Below are 24,174 nucleotides of genomic sequence, written 5' to 3'. Positions count from 1 at the left end.
CAGACAGAAGGAAAGCACAGGCATTCTTCAAGAGCAATGCCGAGTGAAAAATCATGGCAGGTCCCTGAGAGTGTCACCCTTTTGCAAGGGGCACACGGTCACACACAAGTGTCCCCAGTTGTCTGCTATATCCAAGTGCATGCAACATAACAAGACCTCTCTGTTTTCCAGGCCAGCTAAACAAGGACGTGACCTATGCGCACTTCTACTCCTTCCTGAACTGTCTCCAGGTGAGCTCGCACTGACTTTTCCTAGGGCGCCCTCCCCATTATGGGCACTGTAATCAAACTGTGTCCTCTTGATCCTCTGTAATCAAAGTGGCATTTTCCTGCTCTCAGGTCAGCCCCTGCCAGGGCTGGATGTCTTCCAACGAGACGCTCCGGACTCTCACTTCCCAGGTAGGACTGTCTCAGGCCCTTTGATTCCGTCTTTGATCGTTCTTGCCCTGCGTTTGCTGCAGTGTTTTCATGGGAGAGGGCATTTTGGCAGGGTGAGGGCCTCCAAGCTGGCAAATAAAAACATCAAACTGCCGGGTGCTGGAGGAGCCGAGAGAATATGAGGTGCCGTGTTTGTCTCTTTCTTCCTCACATTGGGTCTGTCACCTACATGTGTTTCTCAGTCACTGTCTGTGTGTATGTCTGTCTTTCTTGTATGCACACACGCATGCACGCACACACACCCCTTTTAAAGCTGGTCCTGGGCATATTTGTAGAGGCAGAGAGAGGTGAGCAAGGTTAGGCTCTGAGTATGACCGGAGCTCTCCCGAGGTAAGTGAGGACCAGGTGCTGCGGAGCCTGCCTCTCTTCGCTGAGGGAACCCCTGATTCACGGGCCTCTTTCACAGATGCTGAATAATCTCTTTGTAAGATTCATTGAATTTTTTTTAAAAAACAAATGTATTTCAATTAAAAACAAAAACTTGGAGAATGTAAAAATGCACAAAGAACAATAACAAAAATCACCCAAAATCCCACCACTCAAAGTTAATATGTAGGTATGCCTTTCCAGTATTACTTTCACAGACAGATATTTTTAGGTTTTTGCCTACATAGTATCCGAATACACATATTGTTCCATGCCTTCCAGTGTTCATAAATTATTCCTCCACATCATAATTTTGTAATCATTTAGAGTATAGAGCATGTGAATGTACCATGACTTATTTCCTCCCTTGGTGTTGGACATATAGGTTGTTTCCAATTTTTCCCTGTGATAAATAACATTATGATGAACCTTCGTGTCTTTATATATAGGTGTATGTCTTTGTGTACCATGTCTATTTCCTTAAGACAAATTCCTAGGAAAGTGATTGGGTCAAAGAGTATGCCATGTTTAAGAATTTGATCCACATAGCCAAACTGCTCTCTAGAAAGGTTAAACAAATTGACATTCTCAATCACCTGTCCCATGGCAATATCTATATTGTCATGATTGTTCATCATTTCTTTGCCAATCCCGTGAGGGGGAAGTGATAATTTGCACTGATTTGGTTCCTAATGAATTTTAACGGTTTTGTATGTTCGTCGGCCATTTGTGCATGAGTAGAATTTAATGTGCAGAGCTGCTCTCTGCTGATGGCCGGAGTGGGGGTGGAGACTATTGATGTCTTTGTTCTGCCTGAATTGTCTCACTAAAGTCAAAGTCTAGGCTTCATGGAATTCTCCCTCTTCCTTTGTATTCAGAGAGCAGAACAACTCTCCAATACACTGAAAAAAATTGCAACCAGGAAGAAATTTACAAACTTCAACCTTTTCTACATGGATTTTGACTTCCAAGGAAGTAAGTTTTGTTTGGTTTAGATGTTGACACAAGACGAAAGCAGCAGCTACAGTTTGGAACCCACCTGGGCAAGGCATTTATAAGTCAGCAGGCAGTAGATTGGGAAAGGCTGCTTCTGCTCATTCTGACACATTAATAGCGCTGAGTGTTAAAAAAAAAACGAAAGAAAATGTGAGACTCTTTCTGGAAAGGTGGAAGCTTAGCATCATCTCCTTATTTCAACCTCATTTTAGAATCCCTGAAGCAATGGGATCAGTGACCAGTTGGAAACAGCTTTGGGCTGGGAGCCAACAAGTCAATGGAATCCCTAACTTATTCCTGCCAGTTTGATAATGCCCCGCTTACCTATGGGGTAAGGACGAGTGTGGCAGGAATGCAGGGTAAGATAGTGCCTTTCAGTGGGCACTGAGTTACCTAGGGACTCAGTAACAATGCAGATTCCCAGACCCCACATGATGAAACTAATCAGAGTTTCTAAGGGACCTCAGATTTGCCTGTGGCAAAGTGGACAACATATATCCCAGGTTTCTGGAAAGAACATTACTGTTTCTTTTCCCGCATTCTGTCCAAACAGTGGGGTCACTGATGAGGGGCAACACGAAAACAAGCATGATTACTGGACTACTGATTTATCCTTTACATCTTGACTCTGAAAAATTATTATTTGTTAACTCTAATCTTTCCAGTCTCATTTTCATTACTAAGCAATTGTTATACAAGAGAAAACCCTCCTGTTGATTGACTGCCAGCTGAGATGATGCTAATGAAAAGCTTCACAATGTATGCAAAGGATGGAAGATTTCTCACCCAGAGTTTATCATCTCTATCTCCCCACCACCAACACCGCACCCCCCAGCCCAAGCATCTGGGATGAAGCAGATGGCCGTCATGAATTATCAAATATTACGTTAGCTGACACGTTTTGCATTGCAGACTCTAGTACTTCAATTCTGAACATCTTTTCAACAAGACTCATCTCCCTAACTAGATTTCCTGCCTAGGTGACACATATTTCTCTCGTGGGGAGAGACATTTTGATAAATAACCTCTCATTAAAATACAGAGTTAAAGATTCATTAATGAATTCCTGGTATAAACAAATGCACCACCAAGTGATTTTTGATCATGATCAACCTTGAATGTAGATAAAGTTATTAAAAATATAATAATGTCTAACATTCACATGGGACCTTTTTAATTTTCCAAAGTAATCTTTAGCTCTGTTATTTATTATCTTTGGGACTGTAGGCAATTCCCTGGACGTGTCTAAACTCTCCTTTCCAGACCTAGAAATGGGGATACCATATCTACATAACAAATCTTTATGATGATTATATGAAATAATGTGTAATCCTCCTAAATGCCCTGCCTGGTACATAGCCGGTACCCAGAAAAGAGTACCATTCCCTCGCATCCTTGCTACTCAATGCACGGTTCAGGATGAACAGCATCCACACCACCTGGAGGCTAGTTATAAATGCAGAACCCCAGGCCCCACTCCTAATTAGGACCTACCTAATCAGAATCAGCATTCTAACATAATTCACAGATGATCCATATGCACCTTCAAATTTAATAAATGGGGCTCTATAATTTTCCAAGAGTAAGAACTTAGTTATCAGATTTTTACTTGGTTCTACTGTGTGCTGTGTGGATCCTGAGAATATAGTTGCCAACAAAACAGAACAGTCCTTGTCTTCATAAAGGATAGAGAGAGAAGCATGCGTGGAATAAATGCAGTAAAAAGCAAAAAAAGTTTGGTTAAACTGAACTGGACCTTCTACATCAACATGGCAGTCAGTTACCTGACTAAGAAACCACCTGAGTATTTCTCCTTGCTTGGCAATTCTCATCAACAGTTTGAGGAATTTCCTGAGGTTTTGTAATTTCTTGACATTTATTAAAAATGCATGTGAAGATCCAGTTTTGGTACAGGGTCCTCTTCGCCTTCTCCTTATGAAGTTAGTGGGTACCCACTAGGGAAGACTTATGGGCACAGTGGGAGGGAGAGTGAAGGCAGAGGAAATGGTACCTGGGATCTGCCTCCATGAACATCTGATGCAGTGTCATGCATTTAACGTCTAGGTGCCACTGTGTACACTTCTGAAAGAGCTGGAATTTTTATCTAGTTTTCAAGAACTATGGTAATGGCTTAACTTATGCCCAAAGTTAGCCGTGAAGGAAATTTCTATCTTGAAATTCTAGGATTTGCCAGAGTAGGCGGATCATCCACTCCCAGTTCCATCCCTATGGATAACCTTCCACACCTGGGCAGCTCATCATCCTGAAATCTGATCTACGTCATGTAGGTGCAATGTGCTCTTAGAACTATGTTCCTATCCCAATTCAAACGCAGAATAGTGGTGTAACCTCAAGTAAATTAAATAACCACTCAGCTTTTGTGCAATGTAGCAAGAACTAAACCATAGGGTTTATGTAAGGATTGAGACAATGCTTGTAATGTAGTAAGGACTCAACTTCCCACCACCACCATCTGAAATCAATGTATGTAAAACATCTTCTACATTCTTCCAGGGTTTATGATAAATGGATAATAAATGTTTATTCTCTTTCAATGTCCAAACCACCTCCTATTGCCAATCATGCCTGTGCATCACTTTGAGTTCCTTAGAGGAAGCTCTGATGGAAATATATCTCATTATCAGGGCAGTTTCCTTCTATCAGAAATAAAAACCCTATGGGTCAACTATTACACCTGCAGTCTTAATAGTCACATAAAAACCTCTCCTTTTATTTCAGTGCTATATTGGAGCTGACTATTGCCTCACAAATATCTTCATTTTTCATATGAGATTTACAATTTTACCCCCTGTGACAGAGCAAATGGCAGTTGAGAGTCCCTGTCCCTTGAGGGTAAGCACGAGACCTCTCTGTTCTCCAGTCTGACAGCCTCAGCCGAGCCCTGAAAGCTGATTGCTCATCTCCAAAGACTCTTTTTTGTCTCTTGCTGACTCATCCTCCAACTGGTTATGAACTAGACAGAAGCAGCACTTTTTCCTCCCTTCAGAAAATGCCAGCTCAAGCAGGTGATGTCTTTTTTCTTCATCTGTACCGCATCTCCCAAACAGAGGAAGGAAAATGCCACTTGGCTGACAGGGCCATTTTCACACTGATAGTTTAAATACACCACCAGCTGCCCTCCACTTCCAAGACAACTCAATCGGAGCAAACCCGGTTCTTAGCTCCCCTGCCATGTACATGTTTGTAAAAATAACCAGTGACTTCATGGTGCTGGCCAGAATGCAGATTTCGCTTTTTCAATATCTGCTAGTGTTGCTGTTCATCAAGGAGCTACCAAGTGTTCTATGAACCTTCTTCCATGGTTTCTATTGCATCTCTGAAAAGCTGGTCGTCAGCAGAGTTTCTTTGACTTTACAGATAAAGGAAATACAGTATACACCAAGAGATCGTTCATGATCATTCAAGAAGTTTAATTCAGGTCTTCTGAGGAACAAATAAGAATTCATTTCCTGTTTTGAATTATGGTCCCAGGTAGGAAGGAAACTGGCCAACTTACCATGCTACCCCTGCTTGAACGCTCCACTCTAAAATGAGCCAGGGAAGCAATAGAGACCACTGTCCGCTATTGCATTTATTCTAAGAAAGCAAAATTTCACCCTGACATAAACAAACTAAAAAGGGTCACTCCATCTAGCACTAGTCGCAATTTGGTAAAACTTTCAACTCCTGCCTGTGAGTTACTGACTCTCCCTTTAAGTATTATAATACTGATGTCTGCAGATATGCAATGACTAGGAACCCTCGCAGACACAATCATGTGAGAAAATCTTGTTTTCCAGTGTGAATAGATTGATTGTAGCCTTGGTTATTTCTTTTGATAGCTATGGGATTATTCTGTGTGACAAGTCAGTTCTTCTGAAGCCTGGACTCCCTTGTAGTGTCCCATCAATTGAGAGAGGGATGGGGGTTGTGGGGCAGGAACTTGTTTCCTGGCAGGGAGGACTACGTCATCACTGCCATCATTTAGAATTGTTGGAGTCCAGTGATAATAAAACGTGGGCCTCAACCACTGCCCCACCCTAGGGTATGCCCCTGATCCCTTGCAAAATGTGATGAGTAAATATCCCTTCTCTTTTCTTTATGCTTTTGTTCCTCAGTTTTCTTTTCGTAACCCCCAGATGACGAGATTGGTCAAGACTCCAGGGGGAGCAGAAGAGAGTGATCATACCCTCTCACTTTGAAAAACATGCCAATGACTGAATTATGTCCATCTGTTCCATGGAGTATCATTTCTATCACCACCTCTCCCTCTCTCTAAGATCCATAGTTTTTAGTTTGGTAGTTAGTAATGCACATAAATTCAAATCAAAATGGAAATAGCCTAGACTAACATTAAGCTTAGGTGCCAAAATTGAATCACAATACAGGAAACTCAGGTATAAGCAAGTCTGACCTTTTCAATATCGGGCTCCTAGTAAACACTTCTCTCAAGAAACACGATCTTGGCTTAAGCTGTGTTTCCTTAATAGGCTCAAACTTGCTTTCCACTGTCAATTTTCCAGATCTCTAGGTCGTTATAATTCTTTCCTGAATTTTCTCTTGGCCAGTGAAGACACAGGTTTAGATTTGGTTTGTCACTCAACCTTCTCTGCCAAAGTGTAGAGTGAAGGTGTAAGAGCTTCCTACCCCTGCTGGGTCAGAGGGGGTGTGGGTGGTCTGCGTCAGGTCCATGGCTTACTGCATATCTCTTTAATACAATCCTTGTGTCTTATTCTTCCAGCTCTTTCTGACTTTCAGCAGGCTCTGCCTGAGGTCTTGACTGGGCTCAATTCCCAAAAGTCTTTTTAGCACTGCCTGGGAATTTCTTAACATCCAATAGAGATTTTCTTTCATTCTTTCTTTTCTCTTTTTAACATTTGTATAGCATAAGGTGAAATGAAACTAAAAATAAAAGGAGAAGCAAGAGAAGGGACGAAAAGTTCATTGAAAACTTCGGTGAAGTAAAGGAACATAAGTAGAATGGAAGTGATGTCGCCTCTGAAGTCACGGAGGGGACTGGGAGGCTGATGTCTTACCTGTGCTGGACCTCTTCCCATCATGGTTGTTTTTTGTGCCAGAGAGCCTGTGGGACTGCAAGGTAGAGATGAGGCAAACACTACAAAAGAACACAGAGCATTGAGGGGCCTCAGTGGGGGTGACGTTGGCTCTGCATTAAAGAAACCCTTCCAAATGCCTGGTGCTCCATTAACGGTAACTTGGATGTTCGGATTGGAGGGGGCTCAGATAGAGAATCAGCATAAGGTTAGAAAGTAGAAAAGCAGGACCTCCAAAAAAAGAGTGGAGAACTGGCCCGTCCTCTCCCTGGCAAGGAGGAGAATGAGGAGCCTGAACCAAACATGGGTGAATGCACAGCAGCTGACCCAGGACTAGCAGGGATGGGCTGGAACAGCATCACACACCCAAGAAGGGCAGTCTGGGACCCACAGGAGCTTCAAAGTGTCAGGTCCAGAGGGAAAGGCGGAGCAGCCAGAATTGAACCTGAAGCAGATAATCTGATTCCAAGGTCATGCCTGAAAAAACAGTCACAACACCCAGGCAAACTGAAGATGAGCCAGGCAAGCTTCCCCGAGGTTCTGCCTGTTACAGGGTACCTGTGGCCAAGGACAGAAAAGAAACTGCTGAAGTCTGCAGGCTGGTTCAGCAGCACAAATAAGCCTTCTTAAGAGTTAGCATGGTTTAAGCATCTTTGCAGCTGTGAGCTTCCTATCAGAAAAGCAGATACACTCCATTCCTTCAGAGGGACACATCATTTACCAGCAGCAATTTCTCCCTTAGGCCTGCGTGTGGAGGACACAGTGGTCAATGTCCTCAGTTTGAGTTTCACGAGAAATGCAAAGGCCACGATCCAGGAGCTACTTCTTCTAACATACTCCAATAAAACTCAGACACAAAATATAAAAGAGTGGCTCAATGGTGGCCATTCTGCCAGGGAGAAGCCAACAGGAATTGGTGATCCTGTGTGTAGGACTCCAAACCACCCGCGGGAAATTTTTCCTGAGCTCCAAGAAGGGCAGCAGCCCCTCTGGGGACAGGGATCGGGTAGCAAGTGGGGATGGCATGCTGTGATATTAGAACTAATTACAAAAGCAGCATATTATTGATTCAGCTCTGGGAAAACCAGCTTCTCTTGTGCAATCAAAGCCCACAATAGAATTTCTATTTCTTCCCTTGGGGCGAGAGGGGGGAAGGCAAAGAGGGCACAGAATCCTCCCCTTGAGTTTTTTGTGGGGTGAAGATGCGAGAATCTTAGCTGTGCCTGCACCCTTCTCTGGACACCAAAAAGTGAAGGCGTGGGCTACACTGGGAGCAGCAGGTTTCAGACTTTTCCCTCTGGAGGCTGTCTAGGGATCTGAAATTTCCTTGAGGGGTTCTTCTTGACTATATGATATTACAATGTAGAGTTAAATTGTGCTGTTGCCTTGGAGCCACTGACATTCTTGGTCTCTTCCCCCTGGTGAAGGACGGTTTTATTGCTTTTCCTCACTTTGGGGCTCATAATATTTTCTCTGAAGCCATGCTCACTCTAAATGTGATGTTGTGATAATTTTACGTAATTACATTTCTCGCAAACTGTATGATTTTTAATGGTAATTGCTTGACATATGCAGGCAGTGTCTGGAAATGGCAGCCCATGAAAGGAGATGTTAACAAATGTTTAATTTTCCCACTGCTCCTGCCATACTGTCCTACTGGCCACTGAGAAGTGAGATGGACTTAAATCAGTGTTGAATATTTTAGAGCTCACCTTTCCTACCATCCTCTTTGCTACACAAACCACATTCATCCAACACTGTCACATATTTTCGTCCTGAGTGAGAAAAAAAAAAAAATCGCACAACGGGAATATCACTTCCACTCATGAAGCCCCAAGCCCGAGGTCACAGCTCAGAGGCAGCGGTGTCTGGGTAAGCGTCAGCCCAAGAGGGCAGTGGGCAGCCCTGACAGCATTTTTCACACGGTCCTTGCTCTTGGACAGTGAACGGTGCTTGTGGAAGCATGTCTCTAACCCTGTGGTTGTGTGTGTGCCCTGCAGTCATCAAGGAGTGGCAGAAGAGAGGCGGGCAGCCCTGGCAGCTCATTGAACCCGTGGATGGATTCCACCCCAACGAGGTAAGCGCAGTCATACGGTGGCTGCTGAAAGCTGTTAGGTCATTTTTTTAATATAATGATACATCCATGTGCTTACTTTTATCCTGTTTTATTCCAGAAATAATTTGAGGTAACATACCCACATGTGTAAGAGAGGAGATTCAATAAAAATAAAGTGCAAATCAGAGTAAAAGGAAAATAAGGTAGACATGATACCTGGCTTCCTGACCTAATGTCTACAATTCATAAAATGTGTGCAACGAGGTCCTGAGAAACTGCTGGTGAGAGCCTGCAGAATCAGCTCTGTGCTTCCTAGGTACTGAGGCAAGAGGGGCATAAGTTGTGGCCTCCATAAGATAAAAAATAAATCAAATATTTAAACAAAAGAAACACAAAAATTCCTGGAAGTGAGAACTGTGAGAAATTTCTTCTATGGATCTTTCTAGAAAGTATGCTATATGAGAGGAGAACAGTGTCCTTAGAAATATGCCGCAGTAAGAGCTGTTTCTTGTGTGGAATCCCAAGGTACGATTCTGGAAAGCAGCTCTACTCTGGCCTCTTCACAAAGCAAAGGGAGTTGGAGGGTGGACTCCGTCCCCTCCCGCCCTCCTATCCATTATCCTGACTTCAACCAGGGAAGCTCCACTTTTATCTCTTATACGTACTGGACTTGCTCATGATATTTCTTTATAAAAAAATAAATAAAAGAAGAAGTGGGGAGTAATTCTGCAACTTTTAAAATTTTGAAAGCAGGTCCTCTGCAGGAGGGATGGGCCATTTACCCTTAGGCAATCCTCCACAGCTGTAATCTTTCTGACCCAGCCTTTGGTAAGTCTGATGCAGCAGTGACAAGGGTCCAAATTTGAGGAGCGCTCCTGGTGTGCTCTCCTGGTGGCCTTGATCTCGGTGGTCAGCCGGGCCACAGGGAGTGCTGGTCATTCCCCTCAGGATCCTGAATGGAACAGCAGCCCACTTTCCCTCAAGCTCTAGGATGAGTGAGTACCCATGGACAGTGCTAAGAATTGTCTGAAAGGAAAACAAAAAGAACGGGGGCCGGCCTCATGGCCTAGTAGTTGAGTTCAGCATGCTCCACTTCAGTGACCCAGGTTCGCAGGTTCAGATCTTGGGTGCAGACCTACACCATTCCTCAGCCATGCTATGGTGGTGACCCACATATAAAGTGGAGGAAGGTTGACACAGATGTTAGCTCAGGGCTAATCTTTCTCAGCAAAAAAAAACAAAGTAAAAAAAAAAAGGGTACCACTCCATCAACAGATGAGCAAAGAGTGGAGTCCCACAAGTGCTGGGTAAATTTTAAAGTGAGTATTAAATGCCCATCTCACTGTTGTAAATAACCAAAAAAATAAATCTAAGTAATGCACCTCAGAATATCTCACTTTCCTGTGTATCATTTGGATGAGTTGATCCAAGAGAAGTATTGCTTAGAATCTGGTTAAATATTAAAGCCTGGCCCCCCAAAAATGATGTCTGTGGTTTTAGAATAGTTAATGTGGAGACCTACTGTCTGGCAATGATTACGTAAGTAGTTCTTGTCATTCTTTTTACATAAGAGAATTTTACCCTTCTGGTTCTATAGAGAGTGGGGATATGAAGAGATTGTCAGACCGGGAGTAATTAGAAACAAACTAAAAGGAAGAGGTTCAACGACAGCTAAGTTTTATCCCTGAGGACATATTTCTCTGGTCTATCAAAAGACTATCCTGTCCCTGACTCTTAAAATAACATTTTGATTCAAGGTCTGTCAAACTGGGCTCTATCTTTCACTCAGCTTTGCCCAAAACTGATTATTGAGAACAGAATCAAAAGCTGGATGGAAATCGGTATGTGCCATAATCTTATGTCATTCCTGAGAGATTTGTTCACATGATGGTAGTGGGTGATAGAGTGGGCAACAGTGTGGATCCACTCCTAAAGTGGGTGACCATGACTAAAGCCTGTTTATCACGGATATAGAGCCGAACATCCAGATAGCAACCTGCCACCCAAAAATGTTTATTGAGTGCCTACCTCGTATCAAACACAGTGAGAATTCAAGAGTGAACAACAAACCTCCCCTGCCATTTAAAGAGATTATAGTATAGAGTGGGAGAATGACATGTAAACAGATAATTAAATATAAAGTGGCAAATGCTTCCAATTGTGCAACACAGACGCTATGGGAGCATTATGAGGGATGGGATGGGAGAGAGGGGTATTAGAAAAGGTTTTCAGAGAATGTAACTCAGAACTAAGACCATGAATTAGTCAAGCAAAGGGAAGAGAGGAGGGGTTGCAGAAAGTGTTTTGAGCACAGGAAACTGCATGAGCAAAGACCTGAATATGAAAAGGAAGCATGGCACATGGGAGAAAATAAAAGTGCTTCCATATGGCTGGGACATAGAGTATGAGAGAGAAGCTGAGAGAGAGGAATCAAGAGAAGTATTCAGGGACCAGATCCCATGAGGTCTGCACAGGGCTTGAACTTGACATTTTTCCTGTGGCAAATGAGGAGTCATTGAAGGTTTTTAAGCAAGAAAGAAAAATATCCAGACTTGTGTTCTGAAAAGATCCCTGTGGTAGCAGCATGGAGAATGGTTTGGTGGAGGCCAGTCCAGAGAGACGGAGACCTGTTTGGAGGATGCTTCCGTGTGTGACAGGGTAATGGCCTGAACAAAGGTAGTAACAGTGAGGAGAAAGAGAAAGGTTTGCTTTGGAGAGATTCAAACAGCTGAATCACCAGAACGTGGTCATTTATTGAATGTGAGAGTGAAAGAGAAAGAGATGCTAAGCATTACACGTCTTTTATGACTTGGGATATTGGATAGATAATTCCATTGTCCACTGAGGTAAAGAACACAGGGGACCGGTGGAGTTTCAAGAGAAGCTTGACACAAGTTAGATTTAAGGAACCTACAAGATGTCCAAATGGGGGTGTCCTTTTGGCAGATAATATACAAGCTTAGAGCTCAAGAAGGGATCTGGGCTGGAGATACAGACGTGAGCACCATTAGGAAAGAGTTGTGACTTGAAACCTTTAAGAGGAGCCTCTGGAAGTCCCGGCACACTCCCCTCCAGATGATGTGCCTTACAGCACAGGCAGTGTTAATGGATCCTTCTAGACCATGGGATAGCTATGGGAGTCCACATCTTTTCCATCTTGAAAGAGCCAGATGGGCAAAGTTGGTTCTTAGGACCCCATCCTTATGGAGCAGACATAATACCAACCAAAGGAGCAGACTCAGATCTTTCTCGAGTGCCCCCCTTACATCTGAGCAAAAACAGCTGGCACTGGCCCCTCACTACCAAGGGGGGAGCAGGCTTTATGTTAGTGACCTATTTCTTCCTAAAACCCCTCTAGAGAAGCAGGAGGAGTATCTAACCACTATTGATTCAACTGCTCCAATTTTCTTAGGGAGATAAGTTTAATAGGTAAAAACATGGATTATGCAGAACAGTTCAAATTTATGATTGATACATGATAATTTTGAGCCAAATTATATTCACCATCTCAACTCTTTGTTATATTTTAATGGAAAATAAACAAGCATAGAAAAACTCCCAGAATGACAGCTGCTTTACCTTTTCATCACACTCTCAAAATGTAGAACCAAAATTTAAGAAATATCTTCTTTGACATAAAAAGGGAAGTAGAAGGTTGTAATGCCTAACTTGCTGATTGACTGGATTTGTGGGTAGGAGGGAGATGACTCACAGGGTTGGGCAACTGGATAAAGAGAAGTGAAAAATACCAAGTCAGGGAACTCAGAAAAAGGGGCAGACTTGAACAATCTGAATTTGGGGTGCCTGCATAATATCCATATGGAACTCTCCAAATGGCCATTAGATCAAACTAATTAGTTCTGATCTCAGGAGAGGGATCTGGCCTGGAGACACAGGTTTGGGAATCACCACTGAGGTGATTCTCACCACTGAGGTGATACCTCTGCCTCTGCTGTACGGCACGTCATCTGGAGGGGAGTGTGCCGGGACTTCCAGAGCCTCCTCTTAAAGGCTTCAGGTCACAACTCTATCCTGGTGGTGCTCACGTATGTATCTCCAGCCCAGATCCCTTCTTGAGCTCTAGGCTTGTATATTATCTGCCGAAAGGACATCCCCATTTGGACATCCTCTAGGCTCCTTAAATCCAACTTGTGTCAAGCTCCTCCTCAAACTTCACCCCATCCCCTGTGTTCTTTAACTCAGTGGGCAATGGAATCATCTATCCAATATCCCAAGTCACTAAGTCTAGTTGACAGCTGGAGACATTTGCAGGGATGAGATTGGCCCAAGAAGTCAAATTGTGAAGGAAAATAAATATCAAAGAGGATTAAGACTGAAAATGTGCTTTATCTATTGTTGCATACCAAATTACTTACAACAACACACATTTCTTCTCTCACAATTTTTGTGGGCCAGGAATCCAGGCACAGCTTAGCTGGGTCTTCTGCTCCGCTGTCTCTCCCAAGTTGCAATCAATGTGTCTGCCAGGGCTGGATCTAATTGAAGGCTTGACTGGGGAAGAATCTGCCTCCATGCTCACATTTTTGTTGACAGAATTTAGTTCCTTGAGGCCTGTTGAACTGAGGGTCTCAGTTCCTAGCTAGTTGTTAGTAAGGGGTTACCCTTGGTTCCTTGCCATGTGGACCCCTCCAATATGGCAGCTTGCTTCATCAATGAGTGCAAGTCAAAAAGGGAACAGAGTCTGCCAGCAAGACAGAAGTCACGACTGTATGTAACCTAATCACAGAGTAACATCCCACCACCTTTGCCATATTCTAGAAGTTCAAAGCAAGTGATAGGTCCCACCACACTCAAAGGAGAGGGATTACACAGATGTGACTACCACAAGGTGGGAACCATTCCCCATCACAGAAGGGTCCTCTGGAAAGAAGACCTCGGAGATCATTAGATTCCTCTAGTGAGAGCAGGTGTAGCAGAGAGTTGGGAATAGCAGTCAAACTGCTGGCAAAATGCAAAGAAAGTTTGGCTTAGAAAGAAATGATATTGCAAAGACCCAAGACCAGATTTGTGGCTTATGGAAGCTGCAGCAATTCTACCTGTTCAAATGCCCACTTTTAAAAATCTTTGCAAAGTTAGGGATCTGAAGAGGCACTTAAAAGATCTCTGAGCCTAAAAATTGGACAGTAGTAAACAGAAAATGTTGAAAGAGCCACAGGCATACAGCAAGTCCAGTTTCCTTGGCTACTCCAAGACCACCGAGCTAAACATGCCTGACGCCTCCTGTCTTAGCAGCTTTGCCCAACAAAGCTCTCTGCAAAACAACCTCCTCTCCTCTCCTAGTGCCCATAACAATTCAAGCCATCCTCCTAAACTCTTCCTGCAGGCAGTAAGTTTTCCACGATGTCAATCCCCATCCCCTCTCTTGAGCCCTGCACCCTGTACAGTGCTGGAGGGAGACATAAGAGATGTAATCAATGGATTGGTTTTAAATAAGTTAATAGCCTCCAGCTCTTTATTTGTCTCAACATGTAAGCTCCTTGGACCCCAAGGTCTTGGGCACACTTGTGAACTTCCTCAAAAAAGGGAGCTCTCTGGCAGTGGAGACAGTGTAGAGGGAGGGCCTCTGGGCCAGGGAGCCCTCAGACAACAGTCACTTCAGGCTGGCCCTGCCCGCGCATCAGGGACCATGTCTGTTCAGTTTGCTTTATACACCAACTAGAAACAGTGGTTTTGGTGATGACGCTGAGTCAACACAGAGGAGCTGGAGCTGGGAATTGACATTTTTCCTTAAATGTGGGTGCTTAAATCCATCTTACAACGTTATCGTGTTGTCGGTTTACATGTTTAAAATTAATTGGGACCCAAAGTAACCAAGTCCAATAGACAGCGTTTCTGGGCAGATTCAGAGGCCACAGAGCCTTCCCGTGGTAAGGGCTTCCCTGCCAGCGTTTACAACACTCTTGCCAAGAGAGCCCGGAAGTGCTCTCCCTGCAGGAACGTAAATCTAAAGAGGATTCTTCACTTTGGTCTCATAGAGCCTCAGAGTTAAATTTAGCAAGGGTTCAACTGAGAAGGTATCAAGCCATGGTTAAGCTTTTGGCAAAATCTATATAATCTTGCTCCAAATTGCATTTATTCCTTAAAAATATTACAAAAAGGTAGTTACTATTTAGGTTTGATTTTATGTTGTCTTATTAAAGAGTTCTATTTTGTAGCAAAATACATACAATTAACTTGCAAAGTGGGTTTGTGGAGGAATCCCAGATTATGTCCAGCTGTGACCACTACTGAGCTTCTGCTGTGTCCAGGTGTGTCTCATGAACTTGTGGGTGGACGTGACAGAGTGTATTTGTTTGGAGGACCAGGGAGTCCCCTGGAGAACTCATCATAAGTACAAATATGATTGAGCAAAGAAATATGGCTCAATTTAAAAATTGTTATCAGAAAGGAGAGAAATTTTAAAAGCCATATGGTGGCTGTCACCGATCAAGAAACCCCACGAGGTCTCCGTGGACTCATGCCTGAATCCTGGGGAGATCAGGGGCTGAAAGTACAAACTGAAAGAGCTTTTCACCAAAAACTTGTAGAAGACAATGGGTGTTAAGTTACCCTGATTTTTCACCCTTCTAAGAGAATTTGAAAGAGAAGCAAGAGGAGCCTTCACAGCTGACCAGTGACCACCATGTGGTTTTGGCACTGTGAGGGCTTCCAAGCAGCAGCAGCAGGCAGACAGGTGGGTGGCAAGGTCCCACAGAAGCCCTGGGCCTGCAGGGCTGCCTGTAGAAAAGCACCAGTGCCCATTAGACATGGACTTACCCGAAGGAAGGGCCACACCCACTAGAACTGGCAGTGGTGTCTGGACAAAAGCAGCACCATCCACATGGCAGCTATGTGGACTCTTTGCAGCTGGGGCCCTGCAAGAGCATCAGGCAGCTGAGCCAACTACCAGGAAGAGACACGGAAGGGTCTAACTCTGTTAACCAGAAAATCCCACTTCACCAGAACCCCCCGATTGCTGGCATTCTGCTGCACCTGATTTCATTCCATGTATGTGTTCAGTGGGGTTAGTGAGTGAGGCAGCCTATGAATCCCTCCTGTGCTGTAGATGTGTGCACTGCCAGGAGGAAGCTGTCTCGGTCCCCCGTCCTGAGGACAAATGCTGGGGAGCTGTGTGGCAAAATTTTCCATTGGTGAAATAAATGAGCTTGCATCCATCTGATGGAATAGCGTGCATGGAATAGAAACAATGATGTAGATCAACCTTTAGTGACACAGCGATATGTTTGTAATATAGAGCAAAGTAAATAAAAGCAGATTACAGATTGTGGGGGCAATTACTCAACTGTATGCATTTGTCAAGACTCATGGAACTGTTTACCAAAAAGTGTTAATTTTGCTGTATGTAAATTGTACTTCATAAAGAGCAGGTTATAAAATGATATTTACAGATGGATCCAATTCGTGTGTGTGTGTGTGTCCATGTGCATCAGAAGGGCTCTACTCCCAATGTTAACAGCAGCTGTCTATTATATTTACACATGACTTTTATTCTGTTTTTCTCTTTTTAATTGTCTTTTTAAATTTTTCTCAAACGAATAGATATTGCTTTAATATTTTAAACTATGAATAGGGAAGCACAAAAGAATACTCAGTTCAAGGAACAGCTAACTTGGAGTAGTGAGGGTGAAGGATGGCTGTGCGTCGCCCTGCACAGTGTGCATGGGAGTTACAAGAGGAGGGGGGTTATAAGAGAAGCCCCGTAGAGCTCAGGAAACATTCGTCAAATGAATGAATGATTCTAGTGAGTCATTTTACCACAAGTCTCTAGATTAGTAATAACAATGCCACTCTCATTTTAGACCCGCTATCTTAGCAATGCACACTCATAAATATTTTAATCTCCATTAGAGTGATAGCCAACTAATTGCTTTCAAAGCAAACAGCTACCACATGCTCAGATCTGAGCTCTTGCATGTTAACTTTCCTCTTCTTACCCTCACCCCATCTCCTCCCTTAGTAACTTAGATTGGGAAATAAATGACCACAAATGCCTTGGTACCAGATAATTGTTAGGAAGACAGCTTAGGTTATCAAGTTGAAAGGCAGAAAACAAAAAAGGAGAATCAGTAATTTTCCACAGACCTGGCAGCAGCCTCTTTTGTTAAGAAATAGCAGGAAAAACAGCCCCCAGACCAGCCCCCTGTCTTTGAAGACACTGATTGCTCAGTGTGTGAGAGATCATCAGATCCGTCCCGAAAACCTGCCGCTTGACAGTCAGCCTCTGTGTGCGTGGGTGTGGGTGTATGCATATGCGTGTGTGTGTGTGTGTGTGTCTATGATGTGGGGGCAGGGAGTGTATATGGTATGTGCAGTATGATATGATACATGTGTAGTGCTGTGTTGTCAGGGCATGAGGGCATGAGGTGTGTGTATGTGGTATATGTGTGTGTCGCGGGGCAGGTGGGCTATGTGTGGAGTGTGTGTGTGTGATGTATGTGCTGTGTGTGTGTAGTGTGTGTGGTGGGGGCAGGTGGGGTGTGTGTGTGTTAGACATCACATGGAGAGCATTAAGATTACATTGTTGGATGGGTAGAATTGTGGGTCCACCTCAGAAGGCTCAGGAACATATTAAAATGCTGGGAATATTTCATGTAGTGTCTCAACCAGTTTTAGTTTCTTTTAAGAACTGCTAAAATCTCACACACAATTTAGACCCTGAAGGTCCTTTAGATCATTTACTCTAGTCCGCTCACTTTGCAAATGAGAGAACTGCAGACAGCGGAAGAGGGCTGCCCAACATCACCCATGGAGCTGGTGGCACTGCCTATTGGAATGGTGAGCAGGACTGCCCTTGGTGACCACGTCCCCGTGCCTCTGAGTAAAGTCGGGGACATCCTGAGCATCCGCCCTGAACAGCATGTTCCCCTCTGAGGACTTCAGCAATCACATTTATTGTTCAGCGTTAGAAAACCCTGTGGAGATGTAGCCATCTGGGGCCTGAAGGCCTGGCCAGGCCCCATTTGCTAAATGAGGGCATTATCTGCAGAGGAAAACTCCTCATCAAAGGCATATTAACAACAAGCCAGAGGACTGGACAACCAAGAATGGATCCTGCTAACATTGTGGGTAAAGGGAACCCAGAACAATGCAACCAGAGCATGGGCTTTAGGCTGGGAAAGCCAGAGACAGGTCTGTTGTGCACTAAGCCAGTGATTACTCACCCTGGCATTCCAGCCACACTCTCCACACTCACAGCCTCCTTCAGGATCCCACCTCTACCAGGTGACCTGTCCAGACTCCTCTCTCAGGCACCTGTCATTCCCCACGGTGCCATTCTCTTCCACACCTCTGTGCCTTTGCACATGCTGTGTCCTCCACCATGTGCACTGTTTCCCACTTGATCCGTCTGGTGAACTCCTCCTTGAAAATCCAGCTCAGCCATCACCCTCTTCAGAGAGGACCTGTCCCTTCGCCCCACCCAGCAGAGTTGGCTCACTTTCCCCTTCCAGCCTCTCGCAGCCCTCATTATAGGTTTGGTGTTGTCAGTTTGGGTGTCTGCTTCCCTCTCTAGACTAGACTGAGGGTTCCTTACTCACCTCTTCATCTCCAAAACCAAAACTTTAGGCCTGTAGTAAACGTTAGCTGTCCACAGATAAGTGAGTGACTGGCTTTCTGAGAAAGTGTATTTGTTATCTATTACTAAATAACAATTACCGTAAATGTAGCAGCTTAAAACAATACACATTTATTATCTCACAGTTTCTGTGGGTCAAGAGTCCTGGCACAGTTTAACTGGGTCCTCTGCTTAGGGTCTCGCAAGGCTGAAATCCAGATGTGTCATCCGGGCCATGTTCTTATCTGGAGACTCAGCTGGGGAAGAATTGCTTTCTAATTCACTTGGGTTGTTGAATTCATTCCCTTGTGGTTGTAGGTCTGAGGACCCAGCTTCTTGCTGGGTGTCAGCTGGGGGCCACCCTCAGGCCCTTGCCATGTGGGCTTCCAGCAAGTCCTCCTACTTCATCAATCCAACAAGGAGAGTTTCTAGAGTGAGACTACTAGCAAAGCAGAGTCTTACATAATGTTACATAATCGCTCAAGTGACGTCCCTCCCACGTCAAGGGAAGGGAGTTATACAGAGACACCAGGGTATGAATCATGGGGGCCCATCCTAGAGTGTGTCCACCACACAAAGAATAGAGTAAACCTTGCTGGTAGATTCTTTACTCTGTGATAATTTCCCTTTCACTCCTCCTCTGGGTCCTCTCTTGCAGGTGGCTTCGCTGCTGTTGGCAGATGTCTTCTGGAAGAAGGTGCAGCTCCAGTGGCCCCAGGTTCTGGGAAAAGAGAATCCATTCAACTCTCAGATTGAAAAGGTGTTTGGAGAACAAGGCGGGCACTGAGTCCCTCAGGGACGTGCACTCCTGGAAGCACAGGGAGGCGGAAAGTTGGGTAAACTCACTCAACAAATAGTTACAGGTTGCCATGTCACAGCCTCTTAGGACCTCTTCGGCAGCATCTTTGCAAAGTGGTTTTCTCTCATTCTAGAGTGTATCTGAGTGTGATTCTGTGTGCTCCTGGGGTCAGTTCCTCCCCAATTGTCCCTCAAATAACCTTTAATAAAGTGCTTTGGGTGCCATTCCAAGCAAGAGAATATCTGTGCCTTTTAATGGTTAATTGTTCTAAAAACAAATAAGAAATTCAGGGGTGTTTGGCAACTCACCCAGGGTCTTGGTGAGCCAGGGGACTGGTACCCCTGTTGTTGACTTCCTTAAGATGGCCGCCAAGCTGAGGCTTCTCCTGAGAAGGCTGCTGGCTGGCTGCCGAGTCTCACACACCAGAACACAAAACCATAAACACAAAATTAGGCACAAACTTAAAGATCTATTTAGAGTGAGAAAAGAAATCACAACAAATTAAGTTTTTTTAAATTTGACAAATACCATAAGGCTCACCATGTCCAGAAAAAAATGACATTTTTTCTTTCTTTAAAAGATTTTCTTACGTTCTTTGGCTGCATAATCTAATTACTTCTTCCTATAACAATGATTTTGTGATATCGTTGTCTATAGATAGAACAGAAAAGTAGAATTTGTTGCATATTATTGGTAGTGGAGAAGAGTTTCTTTGAGCTACGCAACTCACTATTGGTAAGAAATAGTTTAAATTTTTAGGATTGTTGTCAAATTGGGAAGACCTCTATCAAATTTCTTTTGTGTGGGAGCTATTAAAGACTCATTCCCTATTTGTAGTACTGTTAAAGCTTTGTGTTCCTATAGCACAGGAATTCTGATAAATTCTGCTGCACACCCTTCTCATTGGGGTGTCAGCTCCCTCACCCATCTCTGATTACAGCCATAGATTTGAGGGTCAGTCTGTGGGCACCCAGCCCCACCTTGTGCTGCCAGCATCCCACCTCAAGCAGGCACAACTTTCTACATTCCGCCCTCAGGAGCTTGCTTGACACAGCCCACAAGTGTGGAGCAGTTCCATCCAAGGAGCCCCAGAGGCTGGTGAATAGATGCACCAGCCTCTTCCATTAGCAGTCAGTTTGGGGAGGCATTCTGTGTGCTCCTAAGGGGCTCTTGGCAGAATCAGCCCCCTTTGCTCACAGCCGCCACCACCTTAAATGGCTCTTCCTCCTTCCCTGTGTCACTCTCCTTGTTCCCTCATTCCTGCTTTTTGGCATGGCTTCCCAAAAAAATCACTTGAACCCAAATCTTTGTTGTAATAAAAACAAAACTAAAATGATGGGGGGGGCTGTGTGTATAACTGTATGTTTTATTATTGAATATATTCCTGATAGGGAGATACTTTTTTTGCTTTGTGCGTTTTTGGTGAGGAAGATTGTCCCTGAGCTAACATCTGTGCCAGTCTTCCTCTATTTTGTATGTGGGACACTGCCACAGCATGGCCACTAATGAGTGGTATGTAGGTCCACACCTGGAATCCAAACCTGCGAACCCCAGGCTGCCAAAGTGGAGCACACGAACTTAACCCCTAGACCACCGGGCCAGCCCTGAGATACTTCTATTTTGAGTGGGCACCAACACAAACCAAATCTCCCACTCACTGTGGACATGCTATGGCCAGAAGACATGACCACAGCCTGTCTCTGCCTTTGTGCATTTCATGCCTTGTTTCTCCTCCATGACCCACACGCTTCCTCTGCCAGGAGCTGCAGGACACTTTCCTACTGTGATATGACCACTAACCCTGCCCCTTTGTCACAGTGCTGGAGGACAACAGGAGTGTCCCTGGAAGCCCTTCCTACACCAGGCTGGCCATCAATAACCTAACTGTTCACAGAAATGACTACAAACCACATAAATATTTCAACCTAAACCCAACCTAAACAGATCTCCATTTCAACTTCCCAAAAATTCCCGTAGCCACTCCAGAGCCACCGGATATAAGAGAAATATAACAGAGAGGAAGCAATTGTGTTTAAATACCTTACTTTTGCAAATTTTACAAAGCAATGATCACGTGAATGCATTGCTGGCCTCTCCCAGGACTTTGGAAGGGACCCCAAAACTTGATCTTTATTAAACTTATGGTAAATCCACCTCTGCTCACTAGACTAATTTGCCAGATTGTGTGTGAGCTTCTGTTTTGGGGACCAAAACACTTAAAATGTTGTCAACCCATTAATTTCTGTTACCAAACAAAACCCTTGGTTCAGCATGACGAGCATCGTCCCCGGGAGATGGACCAGCAGAGGACCGATAGGCCGTGAGAAGGCTGCTTGTTTCAAGCAAGAAACAGGAGAATGAATTGGAGAGTGTGAGGTGTGGCGGTGTTGGGCTGTGGAAACCCGCGTATCCGTCTCCTCCTGCGGGATGTGTCCACTTATAGGATCTGGGTAATTGCTTTACAGGTTTTGGTGTTCCAAAGTCTCATGTTATTTTTAAGCACCAAAATACTGATACTTGTTGTAGTGCTGTTTTTTTAATCTGAAATCTTAATCCTTCAGTCTCAAGATATACCCAGAGAACACTGCGCTAAAATCCTGTATGCCTTTAGAAAGAATTCCATTCAATCCTCCTCTTCCGGGTTACTTTATTGCTCTCCCAATTTCTATTCCCCAGAATACTAGTCAAGCTGATAATCTCGTATTGTTTACTATTGTTAGGGGAAGGGAGAATTCGTTTTAGGCTCTGATCTTTTTCCAGAAGGCCCTGAAGCTACTAGAGTTATTTTAAAAGTTGGGGGAAACCAGAGGAGATTTGGAGGGTATAGGGAGGGGTGCTCAGGCTGAATTGTCCTGAACCTGACCACCTCCTTTCTCCTACCCTAGACGTCATCTCTGTCACTTTTCCTGACTGAACCCCCCACCTTGGGGAATAATTTAACCAGTTCCATCTTCCCCGTGCTCCCCCGAACAGGCTCAGGTGGGAGGACAGAAGTACACGGGTCCTGAGCCCTGATCTCACCCTGGGGCACGGCACCAAGAAATCGAGGGGTGGGAGAGGATGATGTCCCATCTCACTTTTTTTATAAAACACAAATACTGCACAAAATAAATACTAAATACTACTGTTGTCTCTGCAAGAACTGGAGTCCAAGGTCAGGCCCTCTCTTCTGGTTCAGGAGCCCATGGATGAGCCGCATCCTCTTCTGCCTCCATTTTTTATACTCCCCACCCATCCAGATGTGTCCCTTCTTTGACATTCAACTACATCTTTCCCTCTGGCTTGGGGATATCCTGTCCTGGTAAGGTGCTTTGTGTACTTCTTGTAAATTCTGAGCATCCGGGATTTATAGGATAGCTGCAGGGGACAGCTTCTCTCCCATGTTTCTTCACTGCTGTCCCTTGAGCTACTGTCTTCAGCCTCTAGTTTTTCGGCATCGTAGTGTGAGTGATGTCCTCTGAGAGGCCCCAGAAGGGCTTTCCTGGGGCGGCTCGAGTCCCTTTCCAGCCCCTTCCCCCATTCCTGGAGTGGACTTCTGGTGAGAAGCACCAGAACCTGAACAGAAGCCCCATGAGAAAGGAACCCGGCCAGTCACATTCACTCCTGTATCCACAGCCCAATGACAGTGCCTGGCCCATGAGAGGGGCTCAATAAGGAGCATTGAGTGTGTGAGGGAATGAACAAATGTATGAACCAATGAGTCGTTAGGGTTGCTCTCCATGTCACACTTCGTTATTTCTTGCTATTTAAAAACAGAAAAGGAGCCTCTTTTTGATCCATTTAAATTAGCCTTGGGGTCAGCCCAGCCGTGCAGCAGTTAAGTTCATGTGCTCTGCTTCAGCGGCCCAGGGTTCGGTGGTTCGGATCCTGGGTGCAGACGTATGCACCACTTACCAAACCATGCTGTGGCAGGCATCCCACATATAAAGTAGAGGAAGATGGGCACAGATGTTAGCTCAGGGCAATCGTCCTCAATGAATAAATTAATTAATTAATTAATTAATTAGCCTTATTGAATCACACTCCTGGTAAGAAGGGTAAGAAAGAAACGCAATCCACAGAGAGGATGCCTTCTGCTCTGGGCACCCTTGGTAGGAAGATTTGGGGCTCCTATGTGATCTTCACCTAAACACCCCAACACTATATTGTTATTCGTTTCTCCTGTTTTCAGATGAAAGACCTTCCTGCCCTTCACTCCTGAAATGGGGCTCCTCATTTTCCACATGAATAATTATGAAGAACCTCTATTTCCACCACCCCTCCCCCCACCTCTGGGCATTTTTCATTTGGGGTAGAGCCCTTTAGGTTCAGGCGCTGATCAAAACAATTTTCAGTGTCTGGCCCAGTGGCGTAGTGGTTAAGTTCACGCGCTCTGCTTCTGTGGCCCAGGGTTCGTAAATTGGGATCCCAGGCACAGACCTGGAACCCCTGGTCTAGCCACACTGTGATGGCATCCCACATAAAGTAGAGGAAAATTGGCACAGATGTTAGCTCAGCGATAATCTTCCTCAAGCAAAAAGAGGAAGATTGGCAGCAAATATTAACTCAGGGCCAATCTTCCTCACAAAAAAGAACATTTCAGGCCCCCCCAGCAAAAGCAGATCAGCTAAAAATCTTTATATGAGACTTGTATTGATACACAACATAGCAAGACCTGAGCCCCCAGGAATTTGCACCAGCTCCCCCACCCCACCGTCTCATCAAGTTAATCCCACTAGAGAAGGAATTCTTAACTGTGGTCCTTGGAAACCTATTCTCCTGCAGAATTAAGAATGCCTATGTACTTATATGGGAAAAAAATTGTCTTCTTTACCCTCTAAGTAAAATTTAACATTTCCTTTTATTATGAATGTAGGCAACAAAATACAGCTGTATTACTAGCTGTCTTTGTC

At 44.4% G+C, this 24,174-nt stretch overlaps 1 protein-coding gene across 1 annotated transcript in view; it reads left to right on the top strand.

Moving 5' to 3' along the window:
* The window catches only part of AOAH (acyloxyacyl hydrolase), a 179,850-nt gene extending 160,417 nt beyond the window's left edge, over positions 1 to 19,433 (top strand). The window contains exons 17-21 of the mRNA XM_046669040.1: positions 172 to 230; positions 339 to 398; positions 1,682 to 1,778; positions 8,854 to 8,930; positions 19,142 to 19,433. Coding sequence (XP_046524996.1) covers positions 172 to 230; positions 339 to 398; positions 1,682 to 1,778; positions 8,854 to 8,930; positions 19,142 to 19,270 — 422 coding nt within the window. The 3' untranslated portion in view covers positions 19,271 to 19,433. The remainder of the gene's footprint in view (positions 1 to 171; positions 231 to 338; positions 399 to 1,681; positions 1,779 to 8,853; positions 8,931 to 19,141) is intronic.
* Positions 19,434 to 24,174: the final 4,741 nt, after the last annotated feature.

This window comes from Equus quagga, chromosome 8, assembly GCF_021613505.1.
Source record: "Equus quagga isolate Etosha38 chromosome 8, UCLA_HA_Equagga_1.0, whole genome shotgun sequence".
NCBI lineage: Eukaryota > Metazoa > Chordata > Mammalia > Perissodactyla > Equidae > Equus > Equus quagga.
Note: the sequence above shows the minus strand (reverse complement) of the source record. Positions and strands in the feature narration are given on the sequence as shown.